Genomic DNA, 23561 nt, shown 5'->3' with positions numbered 1-23561 from the left:
TTTCTGGATTTTCTTCATAACGTCCCCATGGGAGGTGGAAGCATGTGAAATATCTAAAGTGATGGTAAAACCTTCACATTGTACTTCACAGCTTTACATAAAAACTTGAACCTGTCAAAAACACTAAATTGACACAGAGTGAGAGGAAGAGGAAGACAGATGCACTGAATGCTTTGAGGCACAAAGGAGGAGAGAAGCAGTAGAAACAGAATGGAAACTTAAGTTATTTTTTTTTACATTTACATAAAAACAGCAGCACTGTCATGTCAAGCTCTGCGGTGGTTTCTACTTTAGTTCTCTCCATCTCCCTCATTTCAGCCAGTAAGCTACTATCAGCCCATCAAACATGACTGCAGCGTTACACGTGACAAAAATAAATGACAATTCAAAGAAATCAGAATCAGAATCAGAATCAGAATACTTTATTGATCCCTGGGGGAAATTATTTTTTGTTACAGTGCTCCATTTTAAACCAACATTAAGACAAGACAGACAATACGCTAACTAAGAATAGTACAATATATACATATATATACATACATACATACATAAGTCACTTATAAATAAATATTTGGAAAAGAAACATGTGTAGCTGTAGCAGCAAACAGTGTGTTAAGTGGATGCGTTGTACAGGGAGATGGCCACAGGCAGGAATGATTTCCTGTGTCGTTCAGTGGTGCTTTTCGGTAATCTCAGTCTCTCACTGAACGAGCTCCTGTGACTGACCAACATGTCATGGAGTGGGTGGGAGGTGTTATCCAACATTGTCTTTATCTTGGACAGCATCCGCCTCTCCGACACCACCTTGAGGGAGTCCAGCTCCATCCCCACAACATTGCTGGCCTTACGGATCAGTTTATTAAGTCTGTTGGCATCTGCGACCCTCAGCCTGCTCCCCCAGCATGCAACAGCATAGAGGATCGCACTGGCCACAACAGACTCATAGAAAATCCTCAGCATTTTCTGGCAGATGTTGAAGGACCTCAGTCGCCTCAAAAAATAGAGACGACTCTGGCCCTTCCTGTAAAGTGCTGTGGTGTTTTTAGCCCAGTCCAGTTTATTGTCAATGTGTACTCCAAGGTATTTATAGTCCTCCACAATGTCAACACTGACCCCCTGGATTGAAACAGGGGTCAAGTGTTTCCTGGTCTTCCTGAAGTCCACGATCAGTTCCTTGGTCTTTGCCACGTTGAGCTGCAGATGATTCTGCTCACACCACGTGACAAAGGAGTCGACCACAGCCCGGTACTCTGTCTCATCATCCCTGCTGATGCATCCAACCACCGCAGAGTCATCAGAAAACTTCTGAAGATGGCATGTCTCTGTGCAGTGGCTGAAATCTGTGGTGTAGAGGGTGAAGAGGAAGGGGGAGAGGACAGTCCCCTGTGGTGCCCCTGTGTTGCTAATCACCTTGTCAGACACACACTGTGGGAGACGTACATATTGTGGTCTTCCTGTCAGGTAATCAACAATCCAGGACACCAGAGAAGCATCCACCTGCATCGCTGCTAACTTATCACCCAGGAGGGTCGGCCTGATGGTGTTGAAAGCACTGGAAAAGTCAAAAAACATGACCCTCACAGTGCTCGCCGGCTGGTCCAGATGGGTGTAGACACGATTGAGCAGGTAGATGATGGCGTCCTCTGTTCCGAGACGAGGCTGATAAGCGAACTGAAGGGGATCCAGATGTGGTCTTACTATGGGTCGCAGCTGGTCCAGGATGAGCCTTTCCAGGGTCTTCATGATGTGGGAGGTCAGTGCCACGGGCCTGTAATCCTGGGGGCCACTGGGACGAGGCGTCTTTGGTACAGGGACGAGGCATGATGTCTTCCACATCACCGGGACCCTCTGCAGACTCAGACTCAGCATAGACAGTTTATGAAAGACTCCACACAGCTGGGGGGCACAGGTCTTGAGGACGAGGGGACTCACTCCGTCTGGTCCAGCAGACTTGCTTGAGTGAAGTCTCCTCATTTGCATCTCAACCTGGTATTGAGTGAAGGTGATGGGTGGGGGAGGGGTGTCAGGAATCTCACAGGAGGCAACAGCGCCATGTGAAGAGAGAGGCTGGCACAGTGGTGTGGCTCTGGATTCCAGGCTGACTGCAGGTGAGGTTGTGGGGGTGGGAGCAGACACTGTGGTGTCGAATCTATTGAAAAACAGATTCAACTCGTTAGCTCTATTCTCACCTCCCTCAGCTCCCCTGCTGTTGGTTGGCCTGAATCCAGTGATGGTCTTCATGCCCCTCCACACCTCTCTCATGCTGTTCTGCTGGAGTTTCCACTCCAGCTTCCTCCTGTAATTGTCCTTAGCCTCTCTGATCTTGTCCTTTAGTAACACCTGGACCTTCCTCACCTCCTCTTTGTTGCCCCCTCTGAAAGCCCTCTTCTTGTTGTTGAGGAGGGCTTTGATGTCCTTAGTCACCCACGGCTTGTTATTTGGGTAACAATGAACAGTCTGAGCTGGAACAATGGAGTCGGTGCAGAAAGTTATGTAGTCTGTGATACACTCAGTAAGCCCATTGATGTCCTCGGCGTGAGGCTCACAGAGTGTTTCCCAGTCGGTCACCTCGAAACAGCCCTGTAGTTCCGCTATTGCCTCCTCTGACCACCTCCTAACAGTCCTGGTGGTCACAGGTTCCCTCCTCACAATTGGCACATAGCGGGGGGTGAGGTGAATCAGGTTATGATCTGACCTACCAAGTGGGGGGAGGGAGGAGGAGCTGTATGCATCCTTGACGTTAGCATACAGTAAGTCTAAAGTTTTCTCTCCCCTGGTGGGACAGTCCACATATTGTTTGAATGTTGTTAGTGTATTGTCCAGTGATACATGGTTGAAGTCACCCGAGATCACAATAAAGGCACTCGGGTGCTGAGTCTGTAGCCGAGCTATGGCAGAGTGGATAGTGTCACATGCAGCTGTGGGGTTAGCAGAGGGGGGAACATAAACAGCCACCAAGATGACGTGAGAGAATTCCCTGGGTAAATAATACGGCCTGAGTCCAACAGCACACAGTTCAGTGTCCGGGCAACAAATCCTTTCTTTGATTGTTATGTTGGCAGGGTTACACCACCGGTTGTTAACTAAAACAGCAAGCCCACCTCCTTTACGCTTACCGCTAGCGATGCTGTCCCTGTCCGCCCGAACAGTGTGGAAGCCTTCCACGGAAGCATTCTCATCGGGAATGACCTGGTGCAGCCATGATTTGGTGAAACACATCAGGCTACACTCTCGGTATTCCCTCTGACTCCGTACCAGTGCTGAGAGCTCGTCGATTTTACTTGCCAACGATCGCACATTTTCCATCACGATAGACGGCAGACACGGTTTAAACCTCCTCCTCGCTTCGAGCCTCCGCTGTCTCACCGTCACCTTTTTTCTTCTCTTCTGTCCTTGACCTCTGCATCCCCGATGTGTTTTCCTCCAAATTTCAGCTGGTACTTCTGCGGGCACTTCTGCGGGCCTGGCCAGCGAGCCGGCCGGCATCAGGGCGATCAGCTGATCTCTGGAGTAAACAGTCCGTGCGTGTAGGAGATGTGCCGCGGTCCCGTTCCATGATAAAAGTAACAGTTCCACGGCCACCAGAAGAACAAAAACTCTCTCAATCCACATGATTGAGTAAGAGATAGAAAACTGTTCAGAAGCAATATACAGACACTGCTTTAAGACCAATGATATGACATTTTATCTGCCCACACAGTTGCTGGTGTCTGAAAGAGACAATTGATCTGGGGCTAATAATAATGTGCGCTGAGGAGATCATGTTGAGAAGTGTCAATTCATCTAAAGGCTGCTGTAAAGAGTAGGAACCCTTGTTTTGTCTCCTGAAACATGCAAAAGGAGGAAGCTACTGGAAGACTTTGCGTTTTCACTCGTGTCTTTGGTGCTGACCTTTGTGGTCTATGTTATAGTGTGAAAAACTAAGCACATCCCATGACTCAGTAGGTCATAGAAGCACCTTCAACAACTTAAAGTCGTACACAAAGCAATTCATCAGTTTCTCACATGCTGTGGAGGAATTCTGGCCCATTCTTCTTACAAATGCTGCTTCAGGTCATTGTTGTTTGTGTGCATCTGTTAAGGTTTCAATCAGTTTGAGATCTGTTCTTTGATTGGGCCATTCTGTTACAGATTTCACTGTCCTGGTCCAGTTTTAGACAAGCTTTAGTTGTCAGAAGATCGTCACACAATATTGCAATATACAGAGGGGGTCATGGTGAGGTGACCCCTCCTCCACCTTGCTTGATAGTTGCTATGAGGTGTTTGTGCTGCTCTGCTGTTTCGTTTCCTCCACTTTGGTCTTGTCTCTCCAAAGGACGTTGTTCCAGAAGTATTGTGGCTTTAGTTGAGATGCAACTTTGTAGACCCATGTTCTTTTTAGATAAGAGGCTTCCCGGCTAGCCACCCTCCCACACAAGTGATACTTGTTCACTCTTAACACGCCAACTGACGCCAGTAAAGTCAGAGATGTTATATTTGTATTTTTTTGCAGTTTCTGGTCAGAGCGTTGCACAATCTGACCTCGGGGGAGAATTTGCTGGGATGTTCACTCCTGGGAAGATTGGCAGCTGTCTTGAATATTTTCCACTCGTGAATAATCTTTCTCACTGTAGAATGATGGACATCAAATTGTTTGTAAACTTTCAACCCTTCTCAAATTGATGGACAGCAACGGTTGCTTCTCCAAGTCGTTGCTTTTAGTCTTTCCTCCTTGGCATTGTGATAATACACGCAGAGGTGCACACACACTTGCTGATGATCAGTTCATTGATTGTATTTGTTTATCAGCTTATTTTGTTAATAACAGTGAAATCAGTTATGTTTTACAGTTTATCTGAGGTTATAATGACCTAACTTAAGACCTGCTGAGGACCAGATGATTTTTATTGCATCCTGATAAAAGTAAAACCTTGGAACTGAAAAAGGGCGTACTTTCTACCACAACTGTATACATTTGTTATGTTTACTAATTTGTGTGCTGCTTTGCATCTTCATAACATCATCAAGCGTGTGTGTGCACCCTGCAGAAATCTCTAGAGAAAGGGCCCAGTGCAATTCTATTAGTCACAGAGCTAACCGTTCAAAGATAGCTTACTCATTTGTGCGTGTGCGAGAAAGGCACTTCAAAGATAGCAGGTTCACTGGAGTCCCTGCTCATTAGCACAGTCTCCTCTGAGGATGGCCTTACACCTAAATGCTTGATTGTTTAAGTGTGAGACACAGACAGTGACTCCGTGTGTATGTCTGTTTCCATTAACAAATAAAGGAAACTTCCTCCAAGGTTATTTGGTGACTCTCCACATTTCTGTGGGAAATCCTAAACATCACACGCACTCAGTTTTCCCCTTTCCTTTCTTTTCAAGTATGCTCCTCTGAGGGATATGCTGCATTTTTAATGACACTAATTTCATTAGCTCGTTTCATTTCTGATGGTCTAATACACTTCTCTTTCCTCAGTCTCACAATCCACATTCCCACCTTGTCCCCCATCTTTTTCCCTTGTCCATTGTGTTTTTTCCACCCGCACCAGACGAGGAAACAACTCAGTTACCACTTTATGATTCAAAGGAATGAAAGTAACTTTGCGACAGCCTTTGAGAAATGAATGAATGTGATATAATTATGGAACGCCTGTTCACCAGCTAATTAACACCACCAAAGCACCATTAAGGAAACACTGCTGCTTCTTTGCTGATAGTGTACGAATATAACCTTAAGCTACAGCGTACAGCTGGGGTTATACATGTGTGTGCTTATATGCATTAATAAAGATGAGCGACACAGCAGCAACTAAAGGTCAATGACTGAAGGCAAAGTAGTCACAAGCTAGCTGTGCTTTCTAAAGATAATGTGATAAATGTTTTACTTTCTTTGCATTAAACAAAATTCCTCTCGTGTCTTTTCACGTCTGAGCCGAGGTTATGTAAATCAGTCATGCTGATACATGGTGTGTGAGAGTGAATATCAGATTTAGGTCTCAGCTGTGCGGCTTCCGTGTCGACATAGGCAAACACAATAGCACACAAATTAAAACACAATGAAATCAAAGCAAAAGTAAACTGTGGTAGTCATCATTTAACTGAATGAACGACTGAAGTTATGCTGTGCGCTCAACTGCCCCTCGGTGCTGACGGGCTGTCGGTGTCTGAATATCGAGAGATTTAGTCAGATGTTCTGGCTGAGATGAGAGGATTTCGTATGAAGTATTTACTCGGAGTACACACTACGATGCAACCTGCAGCTCTGATAGTTGTTTTTTTAAAAAGCCTGGTGACTTTTTTGCATTATTTGGAATGCAAATATCCACTTAAATAACAAGTTAAATGAAAAAAGAAAACAGTGACACTTTAGCATCTTGCAGCGTGAATGCTGACTTAACAGAAAACCACAAACCAAACCTGATGACCGGAATGAACACAGCAGCTATCTGCGCTTTTTAAAATGGTAATGACTCACCAGACAAAGTATTTAAAAACATAAGACACACCAATATACCATCACAACTAAATAAAAAACATCTGATTATGGTTGAGGAAGAAGAAAAGTGGCAGGAGGACAAGCGATGTTTCAAACAAACAAAGAAAGGGAAGGACGGGAGCCAAATGACGACAAAAACAAACCAACAGATCGTTTAAGATAAAACTAAGCTATGAACTGAGGCTTTAAAAATGACTTGACCAGTGGGGGAATACATTAAAGTATTAAAAATTCCCTTTAACTGTACATCTACACACTTACACTGCTCAATATATTAGATGGAAAAGGAAATACTGAAAAAAAAACTTTTCAGAAATGTCAACTAGCCACTATGTTAGAAACATTGGGGAAATTGTGACATTTTTTAAATCCTCTGTGTGTTCTTGTAACTCCCAAGGAGACGTCATGCTGGTGGCCCCCTGATGCGCATAGCGGTCGCCCTCGCTGTATGCACTCGTGAGGAGACGAGAAAAGAAGAGCAGAGGCAAAGAAACTGTTTTCAGCTTGTGCCAGATGAGATAAAGCATGAAACACAACTTGAGTGTTTGCATGTGTGTAACACCTTTAATGAAGCTCTCTGGCCCGTGTTTGTTACAAAAAGGCACAAGTGAAGGACGTGAAGGACAAATGTTGAGCGAGTATTTTGTGATCTAAATAGCCGTGTCCATTTATTCCAGCAGATTGGAAGTTAAATGGTTTTTAAATAAATAAATGAATGCTTTTGTACAAATCCTTATTGGAATTATATACAAAGACTCCAATATGAGTACCTTAGATCTGAACGGCTCAGGGAATCCTCCGTGTGGTATCCCAACGTATCCCTGAAGGAACTCGACGACAGAGAGGGGGAAGGACAACTCGTCCGCTCTCTCCTCCACCTCTGCTCTGGTCAGGTTGTTCTGCACCATGAACTGGGCCAGGTCACCCACGATCTTTGAGGAAGGAGTCACCTAGCAAAGAGGAAAAAAGTCTGAGCACTTTGGGAGTGTTAAACCCATTTCTGGATAAAGAAAGTTACTATTAGCCTGATGTACCCTTCAGTTGGATACTTATCACAGTTTGCTTAGGACAAGGAGAGCCGCTGTTATTCACTGTGGCCTTTAAGCTGACAGAAAAAAAATATATATATATATCCACATATTTATAGAGGAAAAAATAAAGTATTAAGAGAAAATCGAGCATGTTTTTAGTTGGGTAATGTTAGAGTAGAAGTTGCTGCAGTTTGTCTGTCAGGCTACAGCATTCTTCCACGCCAAGTCCTCCCGTTTGCAGAGCACAGGTATTTCTGCACATCCGCGGTGATTTCAGCAAAAGAGAAGTGGTCACAGAGTGTTTGTTTTAATGAAGATGCTGTCTACAAAGATTAAGCACAGAGAGACCCGGAGGAAGGGAAATGAAAAGATGTTTACATCGACACAGCCTCTTTAATCATCTGATTTGGTCTGCTCCGTGAAAACAGAATGAACCTGAAAACGAGGAGGGAAGAAAAAAGGGTGCAGAAAACATTCATTAAAATCACACGTATTCACTCTTTCATTATTTATAATGGCATATCATTATGGTAATAGCGATCCCTATTAGCATAATGGTGATAGGTAGAGTCACTTCAGACTGAACAGGACACTGGTGCAAATATCAGTTGCACACATTACTCTTATTGTAATGATTGGAGACGCAAATTTAAGGCTTTCCTGTTGACTTCCATCTGGTGCTTGGACCATTAAAGTGAGAAAGGGGTCAATTAATATGACCCACCAACTTCCAATCTCATAAACAAACACTACGGTTTGTACTCAGTCCTTAACATTTTATTATCTGTTAGAAAGAGAGAGCCAAGGGGGAATAAAACAGAAAAGATGCTGTTAGTTTCACCTTCCAGATTTAACCTCTTCTAAATTTAAAAACAATTTTCACATTTTGGTTTTTGGGGTTGTTTTCAACCCCGATGCATCGTCTGTAAATGTAAGAACTGACAGCTGAAGGAGCAGCGCATGCAGGAAGCGGGTCCACGTTTTACACAAAGTCTATTTCCAAGGCAATTAGAGCACTCAAAAGGAGAGAGAGCAAGGAGAGAAAATGGATGAACAAATATAGATTAAGCTGACATTCCCTGAGGAATCCCCAAACAAAGACCTTGACACCTATTTCTCAAAGAAGCGACACCAAATTATTGTGAGGAAGAAATAAAGCACACACATCCCTCTGGGATTACTACAACCTCCTGGGATTTGGGTGCTTGTTAGGCTATCTGAGCTCGTGGGATCACTTCAGTCTTTCAACAACTACAGCCCCGTGTGTGTGTGTTCCTGTTTAGGCATCTTTGTGAGGACCAGAAACTGGCATTCTACTATACTTGTGGGGACCAAGAGAGGACATGCACACCAGTCCTCACGAGTTTGAAGGCATTTTCAGGTTCAAAATGTGGTTTGTTTTTTTTTTGTTTTTCTAAATGACATCAGAAACAGCAGTATGCGACATTACGTGATGGCAGAGCTTCAGTTCATCCTTTGTCATTTTTTTTTTTTTTTTTTTTTTTTTAAATAAATAGGACAGGGGGAATGAATGAGAGAAAGAAAGAAAACCAAAGGGGAGAAGAGACGGTGAGAAGGGGGGGGAAGAGAGAGAAAAAAAAAAAGAACTCCTGGGTCACCTGTATGGAGAAAAAAAAAAAACAAACAAAAAAAAACAAACAGAGGAGACAGCAAACAACAAAGAGCAACATAATAATAGAGAAAACAAAGCACCATCACAATAAACTAGCTAGTCATAGATATCAATATTTACTAAATAATAAACGATATTGTGCAGCACGCAAGATAGACAGCGCACAGTGTGCTTTGAGGCAGCAGCCAAGAAAGCTTTAGTCCGCGTCTGTGAATACCCATGTGTGCATACCTGTGTGGATCAGCATGCTTGCATTCCAAAGGTTTCTCCATGTAACGATCTGCTAGGGAGTGTGGGGGGGCCACAGCCCCGTCCTCCAGGGTGTGAAGCGGGTATGGAGGAGATCAAAACTCCAGACATCCAGAGGCCCCCAGAACACAAGAGACCATGGAAGACCAACAGAGGGGCAGCCGCGCCACTGTTCCAGTAAGAGCTGAGGAGAGTCCCAGATGAGGGCTCGCCCAGCAGCCGCGGAGCAGAAGTCAGGGGGAGTTGCAGTGACGCGCCCGTGAGCTCCGCCGGCCCCCAGCTGTGCCTGAGTGACCGAGCCCCAGGCCGAGAGGCCGGGGGCACCCCACCTCCAAAGGGGCCCGAGCGAGCCCCAGGCCCCAGGCCCCGACAAGCGGCCGCCAAGGAGTGAGCCGGTGTGTACCCGGACGCCCACCCCCAGACACAAAGAACCACCAACACACCGACACCTGAGGGAGTCCGCCACCGGCAGGGGAAGTGGTGGTGGGTGGAGATAGGCCTCCAAACCTTGGAGGGCCTGAGGTGTCCCCAGAGAGGTGGCGTCTGATACCCAACCTGACATATAGACACAGACATACAGGCACACACAGACACAAACATCCATTCCCACCCTCATGCTCTCATATGCACTCACTCCACACTCAACCAACGTGGAGACAGACACACAATCACACTCCCCAAGCGTACTCTACAAACCGGGTCTAGGTACCCTTGCCCCTGGAGGGGGGAATTGCACCCAGACCCAGGTGGTGTTACCCTTTTCCCTGCGGTGGGGAGAGGCAGACCACCCCGACTCCGCAGCAGCAGGGAGGCCCCACACCCCAGACCGCAGTCGGACGGCCAACTCCTCCTACTAGCCCTCCCGCTCCAGCAGGCCGCAGAGAATGGGGGTGGGAGAAGACTCCAAACCTCCCTCCACCCGCTCATTGTAGTGTTGATGCATATGTGTTCTAAGGTGCAATTAAAACCCAGGAGGGCATGGAGCTACCTGCCAAGGAGCAGCAGGTAAGCGCATAGTCCCTCCTGCTAGCCCTCAATGACTAAGTGTATTTAAAATTGAGAGGTGGGCAACGACGTCAGGGGTGAGGTATACACCCTGATGGTAATTTGGACTCCGTGATTGTGCCCACCCCCAAGATCCTATATGTATGTGTAATGAGAGTGTGAATAATGTGAATGTCTAAGCTGTGGGATAAAATTGAGGCAGAGGCAGCCAGAAGGGGACGGGGGGGGGGGGGGGGGGGGGGGGGTAGCCTCCTCTGCACCCTGGTGACATACCCCCACTCCAAGGCCCTGCATGTGTGGGTGGTTGTGGAGGAGCGGGAAGAGGGAGGCAGCTGGAGATGGGGAGGGAAGGAAGGGAGGGGCAGGTAACCCCTCCCTGGGGCCAGCTCCCCCGCTGACCCCAGTAGGCACTCCCATCCTTCGCGACCCGCCAGGGAAGGGGGGCCCAGGCCCATCAGACCGGGGCCCAGTGCAGTAGCGCCCTCCGGCTCCACAGAGCCCTGGACAGTCCACCCAACCCCACCACAGAGAAAACTGCACCCACCCCACCATCCACACATCTTCCAGACTACATAAGACGGTAAACGCCCAGGCTGAGATCTTCCTCCACCTCTCCTGTATCTCCCCCTCCTGCAGAGAGTTCCTGAAGAGAAGAAAGCTCCTGCAAGATGTGACCATCCCCCCACCAGTTGAAGAGCCCCCCAGGCGGCTCGACGCACCGGCGGCACCCTGCTCCAGGGCCGGGCCCCCATGCACCCACCCGCCCACAACCCCGGCAACACACCAACCAGGACCCGAGCCCCCGAGGCCCGGCCCGGGCCCCAGCCCAGAGACGGAGCGCCCCCAGAACCTCACGCCCATCCCGGACCCACCCAGGGGCAGCCAGGTTGCCAGGTCAGTAACCCACGTCCGTCAGCACAGACCCTCCCCTAGCCCCGCTGCACGCAGCCGCGAGGAAACAGTCACCTGAGAGCCAACAGAGCCCCCAACCGGACGTGACCGCTACCCCGGGTTGAGCCCCCCAAGGAAGATGCCTCCGGGGAACCCCCCGACGCCCTAAGCCTGTCCCTACCCCCTCACCAATCACAACAGTGAAGGCGGGACCAAACTATGACCCCCCACCCCCACTAGGTGATGGAGCTGATAAAAGGGGCCCAGAGCAATTGATCTAATGTGGTGGCAGAGGCTGTGTCAAGACTAATGTAATCTAATAGATAATTTCTATATTGGTTAGAATTAAGATTATTTTTATTTTTCCAGTTCATGAGGACTGTTTTCTTGGCTATGCATAGGGCAGTGAAAACCATATGGGCGATATTCTTTTCTGAAGTGACATTATCTAAGCTGCCCAGTAGACACACTAAGGGGGAAGTTGGAATGTTACATTTCAGACACTTTGATAAGTCTTCACATATCTCGCGCCAAAACTTTTGCACTGGTGGACAGAACCAAAGAGCGTGGATGTAATTGTCTGGTGTATTGCCTTGACAGTGTGAGCAGTTGTTGGAAGATGTAAAGCCCATCTTGAACATCCGATGACCTGTATAGTGCACTCTATGAAGTATTTTGTATTGTATTAATTGCAGACTGGGATTTTTAATTAATTTAAAAGTTTTTAAGCAAATCTGAGACCAGAAGTTTTGGTCTAGGTTGACTGATAAATCTGCTTCCCACTTTGCAGTAGGAAGGGATATTGATTCATCTAATTTAGAAAGTGTTCTGTATATTTTAGATAATAATTTGGGGGATTTAAGAGTAAGAAAATGTGCCGCACTTAGTGGTGTTTGTAATTCAACTTGACTGAGGTTAAATTTCTTTTTTACTATGGATGTGGTTTTAATGCCAGGGTTACAATTAAGTTATGGTTAGGCATTCATTTTTGATGGTTAGGGGTAAGGTAAGCAGCATTATGTGAACTAGATGTCCTCACTAAGATTGCAAAACGAGAATGTGTGTAAGCGCTTTTTGTGTTTAGACATAGCAATACTGACTTTTTTCATGTCAAGCTGCTGTAAAAATAGAAAATGCCATCAGTGGAAGCAACAGTATAAACGATTTAAGCTACACTGTCAGATCAACAGAGCAAATCCTGATACAGCATTATAACATCTTTGGTTAAAAAAAACAATACTTAAGTGACAAAAATAATGAAAGTGTCTCAAACGGTTCCTCCCACTGTGCAACTGTATTTTAACAAACATCAACACGATCAGATCAGTTCTTTTTAAACTTGTTTCTGTGCAATCAGAAGCAAAGTGTCAAGAACAGCCCCAGGATGCCTGCTAAAGTCCAAAACCATTTGGACTATGTTCAAAGGACAAGTGCAAGTGATTACGCAGCGAGACAAGAAACAAGATAGAAGAAATGCATCTCCCTTCAGCATTGTCGGCTACAACACCTGTAGTTCAGGTTGACGGGGTTTGTGAGTAGAGGCTATAATGACACCCTGCTTTTACACAATGAACGACTGCAAAAAACCTTGAGAGATTTGAGCCGGTTGTTAATATAAGCTGTGGAGATGTCAAACAAAAGCATACTGCTGAGTTACTTAAAATCGATCAAAACACAGCAAAGCTCAATGTTGCTTAGTTTTCTCTGCGTCTGGAGTTCATGTTTCTCCTCCTTTCACTGCACAGGTGTTACATCTTTCCATCTTTATTACCCATCTTCACAGAACAGCCTTCTTACTTCATCCCTCACTCACTATCTTGACCTTTGTCTTTACACTAAAAGCCAACATGTTGGATTTTTACTCTTCATGAATCAACTTGGTCCCGTTCCCATCCCTCTTCTCTCTAGTCCGTCTGCCAAATATTTCTTTTTGCTTGATCCACAGTAACATCACGAGTGTTACTCTCATTATCAATCTCTGTTGATGAATCACCCACCTCCAACTCTCTCCGGATGCCTCACACACGGGGAAAAAGAGAAATCATATTTTCAGCGGTGTATGAGCTATATATGATGTGTGAGCTTTCCTATATTTTTAGATGAGGAGTGAGGAAAATCACATTGTGGTCGGGTTAGAAAAATCTGATTTCCTCTGTTCCTGCGCGAAGCCGAGCTCAGACTCTTGGCTGCTGATCGCTCTCCGTCTTACTGATAAGATGGTGTCTTTATGCCACTACTTTAGAGGGGAGTTTAGCTTTTGACTGGACTGACATAAGTAATCAGCTTCTTGAGCCTCTGAACAAAATGCACTGCAGTAGAAAACGCCTGCTGTTATCTTTTCCCCCTGACAAGACCAAGAAACCGGGTGTTAAGCCCCGCTAAAAGGTTGACAGTGCACCGTGTTACATCTACATCTTATTCAGCCAGAAACCTTGAGGAGAGTCGCTGGATTCCCTCTGGGAAAGACATACTGGGACCAGATTGGATATAAAATTTGTAACAATCTGCTCTGAGATGTTGAGACGCGCAGAGAGAAATCTGATCAATTTAAGGTCCTGCGTTCAATTTCAGAGCGTCACTAAAACAGAAAAAGGAAAAAACTAACAGTCTTTGTCCTGGGGAGCAGAAGTTTCTCTGTAAATGTTCATGTTGATCCTTTCAGTAGCTGAGATGGCAGAGAAACTGACCCACTTACTGACATTGCCATTCATCGAGTCACACTTTGGCAAGGCTGAACATAAAAATAAACATCTACGCACACGTTTACCGTTAGTGTTGTATAGATACAGTGCTAAATAATTTACACTGGACATATTTTACATTCTGTTACCCAAAGCTACTTTGGAGACTGAATAGGGAGATTAAATTAGCTCCTGTCATTTCTGCCTCTCTCCCATAAATGCTTTTTATCAGGAATTAATGCCGATTAATCCAAATTAAAGCTCTCATTATCACATCTGAGACACGAGCCCTGTTCCACCCTCACCCACCTCCAGCGGCTCTTTCTGTTCCCACCACCTCCGTCTTCCTTTTCTCTCACACTGCTCTTCCACCCTCTGTCCATCTTTCTCTTCAACTAATGTGCAGTCCTCACTAAGTGGTCCTGCGTGACTTCGCACCCCTGGCAGCAGAAATGTGGCACAATGGCACGTTTGAGTGTGCGGCATGCCGGTGGATTTTGTGTGTGCATCTGTGTACTTTGCTCGAAATGCAACTATCCAAACCTGAACTGCCCTAAAGAGCGTAGGATTATATCATCCAGATCAGTGTGTGCGCGACTGTTTCAGGGAGAAGGCAAATGTAACGAAAACACATACACGCCCTGCCCAGCCAGCCAAGCTAGGAGCAGAGTGAAGAATGGTACCTGTCACGAGGGGAGGAGACGAGAGAGGAGCGATAACGAGAGGCTTAGAGAAGAGGGGGAGGGGAGGAACGATAGAAAGATTAGAGATACATGAAGGAAGTAATCGAAATGAGGGAAGGTGGGAGGCGGTGATGGAGGAGGAGATGAGACCAAATGAAACTGGAGAGTGAGAGTGGGGAGAGACTGCAGACGGGGTGATGAAGAGTGAGGCAGGAAGACTAAGAGGGAGAAATAAAGGGATGGACAGATTAACCGAGGGGAGGAGAGACAGAAGCAAACAGAGAAGAGCAGTAGACATCTGCAGCCCCACGGGCAATACAAGGAGGTGGTCCACCTCGAAGTATGAGACCGAGTGTGTTTTGAGATGGGGAGGTGAGTGGATACGTGCTTGTAATTGCAAGAGGAAAGTGACAGGGTAAGGGAAGAAGACAGAGCACACTCACAAATGCATATACAAGCTGTCCTCTTTATACCGACAAGCTCTGAGACAGATATAGCTGAGAGAGAGGAGGAGACTGGAAGTTGATAGCAAAACAAGTTAAAAGCAGGGAAATCGAGGAAGGGAGGCCCTGGTGAGTTTGACAACTTATGCTCAAGCAATATGCAAGTCATTGCCAATTAACCCAGCAGCTTTTGCTGCAATGCATGTTGCGCTGACATTTGCGTAGATAAAAATTAACTTTAGAAATGCTCGTTGCTTTATGTGCATTTTCAGTTCATATCACTGACACAAACACTGGAGCCATCTGTTCGTGTGTGAGGGTTTCTCACTCGAGTCTTCCAACCAGTAACGAGTAGATTTAGAACGAGACAAGAGCCCTTCTTATCTTCCAGACAAGGTTTGTCGGCTCAGTAGTGATACTGTACATATACTATGCACTATGTGACCAGTAGGCTGACAGGAGGGCAAAGGAGACTGACATCAACCAAAACACGCAGCGTACATGATGTGTTGTGGAAAAGGGAAACAAATCTTGTGTCTCTATTCTATAGCTGCTCACCAGTTTCAAGGTCATATCATCAATGGTTCTTTTCAGCTTAGCATTCCCAGCACTACATTTTACCACATGCATGCTTTTAAACCTAATTAAACTGTATGTGATACATACATGAAAACAGAGCACAATCCTAATCCTACTGCAGGTGTCATATTTAGTAGAGTCATTGTAGCTTGGGTCATTAAATAGTCATAGTTCAAATGCTCTGCATGCAAACGAACGGCTGGTCCACGATCATTAACAGATTCAATCTGATCTTTCTGAACTTCATGGTCACTAATGCGAAGGAAAACTAATGAGGTAGTTTTATACCTGTTTATAATTGTAAATCAAGTCTGTGGATTAAGGCAGATTTACAGAACTGGTACAGGATACTCAGCAAGCAACGTAATGATTATATTCAGCTGCACATCTGGAATTAATATTAAGCTATGAAACTGTCAGGCTTATAAGCATTTTATGAAAATCTCCCAGATTCCCGTGTCGAGTTTGATGTTGTCTGGTACTGAGTGAGAGGCCCATGAGCTTAAGTAATGATGCAGTTTTGTAAGTTGAGACATCCAGTACAAATATCTTGATTTCTTAATTCAGAACATGACACCCACTGCAAGAAAACATGAATTAATAGACTCTGTGAAGTAAACAATCCCTTTAATGCAAATCACTTTTATGTAAATGCTTTGAAGACGATTAGACATTTAACTTTGTTTTTTAATCTGAAATAATTAGAGCTGTGTTCTTGATTAAAATGAGGAAAGTATCCCCATTTATCCTTCACTGACGGCACTAAACTTCAAAGATATGGGCTTCGCCGTGGTGCGTGTGGGCATATACTTTAGGTGCACTGCTTACTGCCAGTGCAGTATGTGGTGTGTGTACTCCATGTCTATATCTGACAAGCGCACTCCTTCTCCCTTATCGACAAACCAGCAGTGTGAGAGACACAGCCATTGTCGAGCTAACAGGATACAACGGAGAGCATAGCAGGGCCCGTAGGCACATTAAGCCAACATTGGCTTGTGCAGTGAAGCCCACAGAGTCTTAATTGAATTGATAGAGAGGCATGGGCAGAGGGGTAGGGGATTGATGAGGAAAACATAAAGGGGGAGAGAAAATTAGGGAGAAGGGACCAGAGAGGGAAAATTGAGAGACCTAAAGAAAGAGAGAAGGTGGTGATAAAATAATGGGGAATCCATGGGAGCATGTCTAAGATAAGAAAAAGCAAAATAAAGAGATGGCTGAGAATAAATGCAGAAAGCAGCATGTGGAATGGAGAACAGAAGGAACGTGAGAGGGTGGCTCGATAATGAAAGAAAATGCAAAAGAAAGAACAAAATAATTACAGGGAGAGAAAAAGAAATGTGAAAAACATAGTAATTAATGAAAGATAAACAAGAAGCAGGCAGGAGGTCAGCCTAGGCACAGAATGACAGCGTTCCAGCAGAGCTCCCTGTCCGTGACTACAATTAGTGATGGCTGAAGTTACGTTAAATCCACCTGGTTAATGAGAGGATAAATGAGCCTAATGTAGACTAGCCGGGAAAAGATAAGCAAGTCTAGCAAGGGAAATGACAAAGCTATAAAAAGTTAGGCACACAACAAAATTACTCGGAGGAAAAGGGAGCTGAGGAAAGCCAAATATACTGCTGCACTGAAAGTGAATTCAGACTGCACAGAACAGTGAACGCACCTAACTTAATCTGGGATTGTTTTGCTCAGCCAAGCCAGGAAAGAGGGGCGGCTTGGCAGACTGAGTCAGTGAGAGCCAGGCTGATGAAAGAATATGGAAAACTCATTTCTAATTGTGCTTTCAGCAGGAAATTCACGTGACCCAAGTCAGACATAATATTACAAAGTAAAACATCATTAACGCTGCAAATGTGCCCGACCTTGTGCATTCTACTCATTTCCCCAAACCCATTTATACGGCTCTGTTTAAGAAGATAATGTAAACCAACACAGCTGATGCTCCTAAATCAAGGACTTTCTAATATACTCTTATCTGCCAAGTTAAATTAGGACTTTCTGGCATCAGTTACTGCAGCTGGGTGTTGAGGCCACTATCATCACTGACTCCAAATGCATCTTTGTTGTGCTGGTAAACTAAATTAAAGCTTGCTCATGAAAATAAAGAGCAAGCTGGGACGCTCCGTGTCCATGTCTCACCTTAATAAGGTCTCCAAGTAGTTTGTTGGCCTCTGCGTAGGCCTTCTTCACCTCCTTGAACTTGTTGCCCAGTCCCATACTGTGAGCCTGCAATAGACCAATGAACCGAGTAAGCTTTTCTTTTCATTACAACCAATTTAAGAGAAAAATCAAGGAATGCTGGACAAGCCAGTCCTGCAGCTGAACACTTGGGAAGAATTCTACAGCGACGGTCCTGCGGTTTAAATCACTTTGAAATGATCTCTTAAATTTTTCAGTGTGACTCTAACAGCACAAACGCTGCAGAGTCTTGCTTGTATTTTGGCACAGCATTCACAAACACTGGAATAAGCAGCTTTTACTCAAGTTTCTGAGCTTTGAACTTTAAGCACAACCATGTTAACAACAGTGACTGAAACAGATGATGTTTTATTGAGCTAATAGACACAGAGAACCTGTTTCTCCATTTTAAGTTAACCAGATACAAACCCAGTTACAAAACACTGGGACGCTGTGTAAAATGTAAATGACAACAGAATGCAAGGGCTGAAAATCAGTACTGGATACGCGTGATCTTTGGGACCTCAGGTGTCAGCGCATTAGAAAACAGGCACAGCGTGAACGCAGTTCATCGTACCAGTCGCAAATTTTGGAATTGGATTCGTACAATGCAGTAACCTAATGTTTTTAGCCTCGAAATAATCCACTGACAGGCAAAAACAAAACAGCAGCATTTAACTGTACCTGGAAGTGAAGGTTGGTGTACTGTCCCCCGGGTATCTCATTCTCATACACGTCGGCATTGCCAGATTTCATGGTGGCAGTGCAATCAAACGGAGCATACAAGCCTCTGGCTACTTCCCAGTATTCACTGTAGTCAAACACCTTCTCCAGAGCGATGCCTGCAAAACAGGACAATAAACTGACATCAAATCTGTGCTCAGTGCACACAGTTATGTGACTTGAACTGAAAATTACTTTACACTTAAATGTCACATGGGGCAAAAACAAAAGCAAAGATATTTTGATGTTTGAGGTCTTTTAATATAGAAAACTAAAGCATGTCACTAGAGATAGAGACCCTGAGCAGAAATTTGAGTTTGTAATCTTAGGGGTTACTTACACTCGCCTGCCCCGTCTAAACCTGTTAAACTATATGTTAATGCAAATATCTAATCAGCAGATCACAAGGCAGCACTTAAATGCACTCAGACCAAAGTGTCAAAGTTCAAACGGAGCATCAGAATGGCAACAAGGTGAGTTCAGCGACTTTGAATGTGCTATGGTTGTTGGTGTCAGACTGATGTGAGCATTTCACAAACTGGATTTCTACTGAAATTTTGTCAAACTATCACCTTTTTCTAGGGTTTACACAGAACTGTCTGGAAAAAAAGCAAATATCCGGCAAGCAGCAGTTCTCTGGGTGAAAATGTTTTGTTGATGGCAGAGGTCAGGAGAAGGGCCAGACTGCTTTGAGCTGATAGGAAGGAAACAAACTCAAATAACCACTTGTTATAACCGAGGTATGTAGAAGGGCATCTCCGAGTGCACAACATGTTGAACCTCAAAGCAGATGGGCTACGGCAACAGAAACTTGTATCAGCTCAGTATAGGAAACAGAGGCTACAATTCTCAGCAGAGTCACCAAACAGAAGATATGAAAAGCAATGGATGATCTTTTTAAATGCCACAGCCTACCCGAGCATTGCTACTGACCATCTCCTGATGACTCCTTTTAGCAGGATACGGTGGATTGTCACAATACTCTCAAATAGCCTCCAGAGTCATAGATCTCAGAGCACCTTTAAGATGTGCTGGAACAGGAGATTCCCATCATGAATATATATCGCTGACAAATCTGTGTGATCACGTCCAACCCAGTAATAGCACAGCATATGAATTGGCTGATGGGATTAAATGCATTCAGCATTAAACGACAATACTGTTGTCTTCATGTAAAGTAGCAATCACCAGATTTAGCTTACATTGTGATACGGTCTATAAATACAGATGAACCGTTAGTGAAGCCATGGGAGCCTGCCATTTATCTGAATTAGTCATATTGACAACATGCGCACTGTGCCAACTAGTCAATTGTGGGCTTATGATGCTGATGCTAATGCAAAAAAAATAAGCAGCATGTTAAACTGAGCAGTGTGCTAAACTGTTGTTAACACACACCAATCAGGTATGTTTGAATACATCTCCAATGACATCACAGTGTGCCGATTCCTACTCTCAGCTGTCTGCATCACATACAGCAGAGTACCATCAAATAGAGAACATCGTGTGAAGAGGAGATGTGCCTGCTTGGTAGGTTTCTATGTAGTCTCTTTCCCTCCTCTATCAATAACACAGTATCAGCCTGTAGTTTTTATAATGTACTTTCAACAAACTAGTCTGCAGCACAAGCAGCAGCTCATGTCTTCTGGAAGGTGTATTACAGGATAATATCTAGTTTACCTATTGTGTAAATTGTACTCTGAGCCTGTAAGCATGCTGGAAAAGTCACTCTGTATTTTAATCTAGTCTTTGCTACATCAAAGCTGCTTGTTAAATCCCTCGGATATTTTGAGATCTTTAAAAAAAAAACTAAAACAGCATTTGTTGCTGCCACTTAAGGTGTGTTAAAGCAGCTTACCTTGCAACTGCTTTAATACCATGACAGAAATGGCAGTACACTGAGCTTTTGGCTAATGATGACAAAAATCAGCCATATTAACGAGCCAAACTTATTACTTCAATAACAAAGACAAGCTTGTACTTTTTAGATTGAAGGAGTACATACTCCAAAGTGTTTGCGTGCCTCCACTGATCTTGGCGGGTAAATGGAGCTACTGTGAAATTAATGTGATATTAATGTGCATGTTGTTGCTCCTCAAATTCAACCGTCTGCCAAGTCAGGCAGTAATTGGGTCCATTTTCTTCTCTGTTTGTGAACACTTATTTTTAATTTTTCATTTATGCTTCCGTTGTGAAATTATAGTTTGGATTAATACAGTGTGGGGACATGTTCGGCAGCTGAGTCTGATTCAAAGGTCACCGTGGGCGAATCTTTAGCTCCTCCCTAAAATCAGCTGCAGCTGAGCCGCCACACTCAACTTTATATGTGTGGGGGCTTTTAGCTGATGGACAAAGAGACATTTGCAACTTTAAACCACCTAATTTTAAGTCCACCGATTTAAAACGGTGGATACATCAAAGAGGAATGCCCTGTAACCATGGTAATTCAATCACTTCCTGTCAGTGTGAGATCTGGGCGTGAGAAGAGAGGGGGTCCCTGAGCTCTTAGCTTTTTGGAACCGGAGGTCATGGGTAAGGGCTATGACCCCAAAACATAACCTCCTTTATCATAACTTCTGACATGAATGTAACCACAATGCACATAATTAACATCATGTTTTATTAAATAAGACTCAGTGAGCAAACTCAGCTAACACTGATTTAACTGGTTTAGTATTTAACCAACAGTAGAATTGTAATCTCAGCTAACCTAAAGTCTGGTAGGCCACAGTTAATGCATGTGTTAGCCTATCTGCTCTTTTTCCAAGTCTTAATTGCAATTATGCTAAATGGCACATTTCTCACTTCTGTCACACTGCAGGGGATTAACAGACTGTGACCGCCAAAGAATGATGTTTGACTACTAAGGCTTTGACCTAATCAACTCAAATAGTGATTGAAAACGATTTTTTAAACTGGTTTGAATTAATTCCCAAACACGGTGTGACACTTGATATTGTTTAAAAATAAACAAATGATATGTGACTGAGTTATAAGCTGAAATAAGGAGATAATGAAAGGTCAAAACATCATCTTACAAGCTAACATTTCATTTAAAGTGTCAGCAAGTGGACAGGTTTACACACGCCGAATCCAAGTCTCAGTGGAATTTGGGGGGGATGAAGATAATCTGCAGTAAGAGTTGAACAATGACACCGTTTGTTGCAAAACATTTAAAGAACTAAGAACATCTTAGTGGCGTCATATTCAACGAGAATGAACCATTCAATATAAGAGAATCTTGTGTGTCATTTCTACAGTTCTTGAAAACATCTTCAACAACTCTGGAGATGTTTTGAAGATCTTCTACACGTCTTTGTCTCACTCTCACACACCCCCCTCTCTCACCCCGCTGCCATAAACCTGCATTTACTTTACTGAAGAAAACGCTAATTTTCCTATAAAAGCGGTTAATTTGGCATCTGTAACCATTTGCTTGCCTAAAAGGTATGAAAACGGGACCCTTTTAAAAGTATGCACATGACTGTTATTGTTAGACAGCTTCAGGATAACGAGACCACCCATGGCCCAGTCCTTGATGGTTTTAATAAATGGTGTGATGAGTCCCGTCTTTAATTAAACATATCCAAAACAAAACATATCATCAGCAACTTTAAAAAAATTTACTCATGCACAAGAGGTCATGTCCATTAAGTGAAAGACTGCGGAAGGTGTTCAGTCTTATAATCTTGGAATAAGATAAACCGAAGCTGTGTGCAAAAAAAGGACAACGGTCTGCCATATCTGAGGAAACTCATTTCCACATTGACAAAACTATGATGATTTGATTGCTCTTCTGTTGTCCCTCTATATTTATTTGTAAGGAACAGGAGCTCACAAATTATTAAATGGTCTAACAAGGCCGACTGGCGAGCCACAGCTGAACACATGACACATTGCATGACACATTATTCAGTCAGTAAGTAACACAATGACTGAATTACACTATGTCACTGGCCTTTCAGTTTCTTTGGTCAACACTGTGGTTTATTCTAAACAGAATTAAACTAATAATAGAAAAAAAAAGATATTTCTGAAAGGATTCAGGGTGTCAAGTCCAACAACGGTGCAAAACCCCTGGTCCGGACGGGATTCCCGGCCGCGTCCTCAGGTCATGCGCGGCTCAGCTGGCTGGAGTGTTCACGCACATCTTCAACCTTTCCCTCTCTCTGTCTGTAGTCCCAGCCTGCTTCAAAATGGCCACCGTCGTCCCTGTACCCAAATCCTCCACCATCTCCTCATTGAACGACTGGCGACCTGTAGCCCTGACCCCCATCGTAAGCAAATGCTTCGAGAAGCTGGTCAGGGACTTCATCTGCTCTGCACTACCCGACTCACTGGACCCTCTACAGTTTGCATACCGCTACAACAGGTCCACTGATGATGCCATAGCCCTGACACTACATACTGCCCTGTCACACCTGGAGAAGAGAGACACGTATGTGAGGATGCTGTTTGTAGATTACAGCTCAGCATTCAATACCATCGTTCCCTTGAAGCTGGACAGGAAACTGCAGGATCTAGGACTGAGCAGCTCCCTCTGCAGCTGGATCCTTAGCTTCCTGTCTGACAGACGCCAGGTGGTCAGACTGGGCAGCATCACCTCATCCCCCATCACACTGAACACTGGTGCTCCACAGGGGTGTGTACTGAGCCCTCTCCTGTACTCACTCTACACCTACGACTGCACAGCCACTAACAGCTCCAACATCATTGTGAAGTTTGCGGACGACACTACAGTGGTGGGTCTTATCACCAACAGTGAAGAGACGGCTTACAGGGAGGAGGTCAGCGCCCTGACCCACTGGTGTCAAGACAACCATCTCACCCTCAACGTCGCAAAGACAAAGGAGTTGATAGTGGACTTCCGGAGGTGCAGAGAAGTACACACCCCCATCACCATCAGCGGCGCTGCTGTGGAGAGAGTGAGCAGCTTCCGGTTCCTTGGAGTACATCTGGCTGAGGATCATACGTGGTCAGTACAC

The 23561-nt window shown here is 44.6% G+C and overlaps 1 protein-coding gene across 1 annotated transcript in view; it reads right to left on the bottom strand.

Moving 5' to 3' along the window:
• Positions 1-23561, bottom strand: part of pcxb (pyruvate carboxylase b) — a 332441-nt gene that overhangs the window by 20864 nt on the left and 288016 nt on the right. Inside the window, exons 20-22 of the mRNA XM_080905198.1 lie at positions 18538-18695; positions 17815-17901; positions 7248-7427 (exon numbers count right to left, since the gene is read on the bottom strand). Coding sequence (XP_080761324.1) covers positions 7248-7427; positions 17815-17901; positions 18538-18695 — 425 coding nt within the window. The remainder of the gene's footprint in view (positions 1-7247; positions 7428-17814; positions 17902-18537; positions 18696-23561) is intronic.

Source organism: Rhamphochromis sp. 'chilingali' (genome assembly GCF_963969265.1).
Source record: "Rhamphochromis sp. 'chilingali' genome assembly, chromosome: 1".
Lineage (NCBI taxonomy): Eukaryota > Metazoa > Chordata > Actinopteri > Cichliformes > Cichlidae > Rhamphochromis > Rhamphochromis sp. 'chilingali'.
This window is presented reverse-complemented; position numbering and strand designations above follow the sequence as displayed.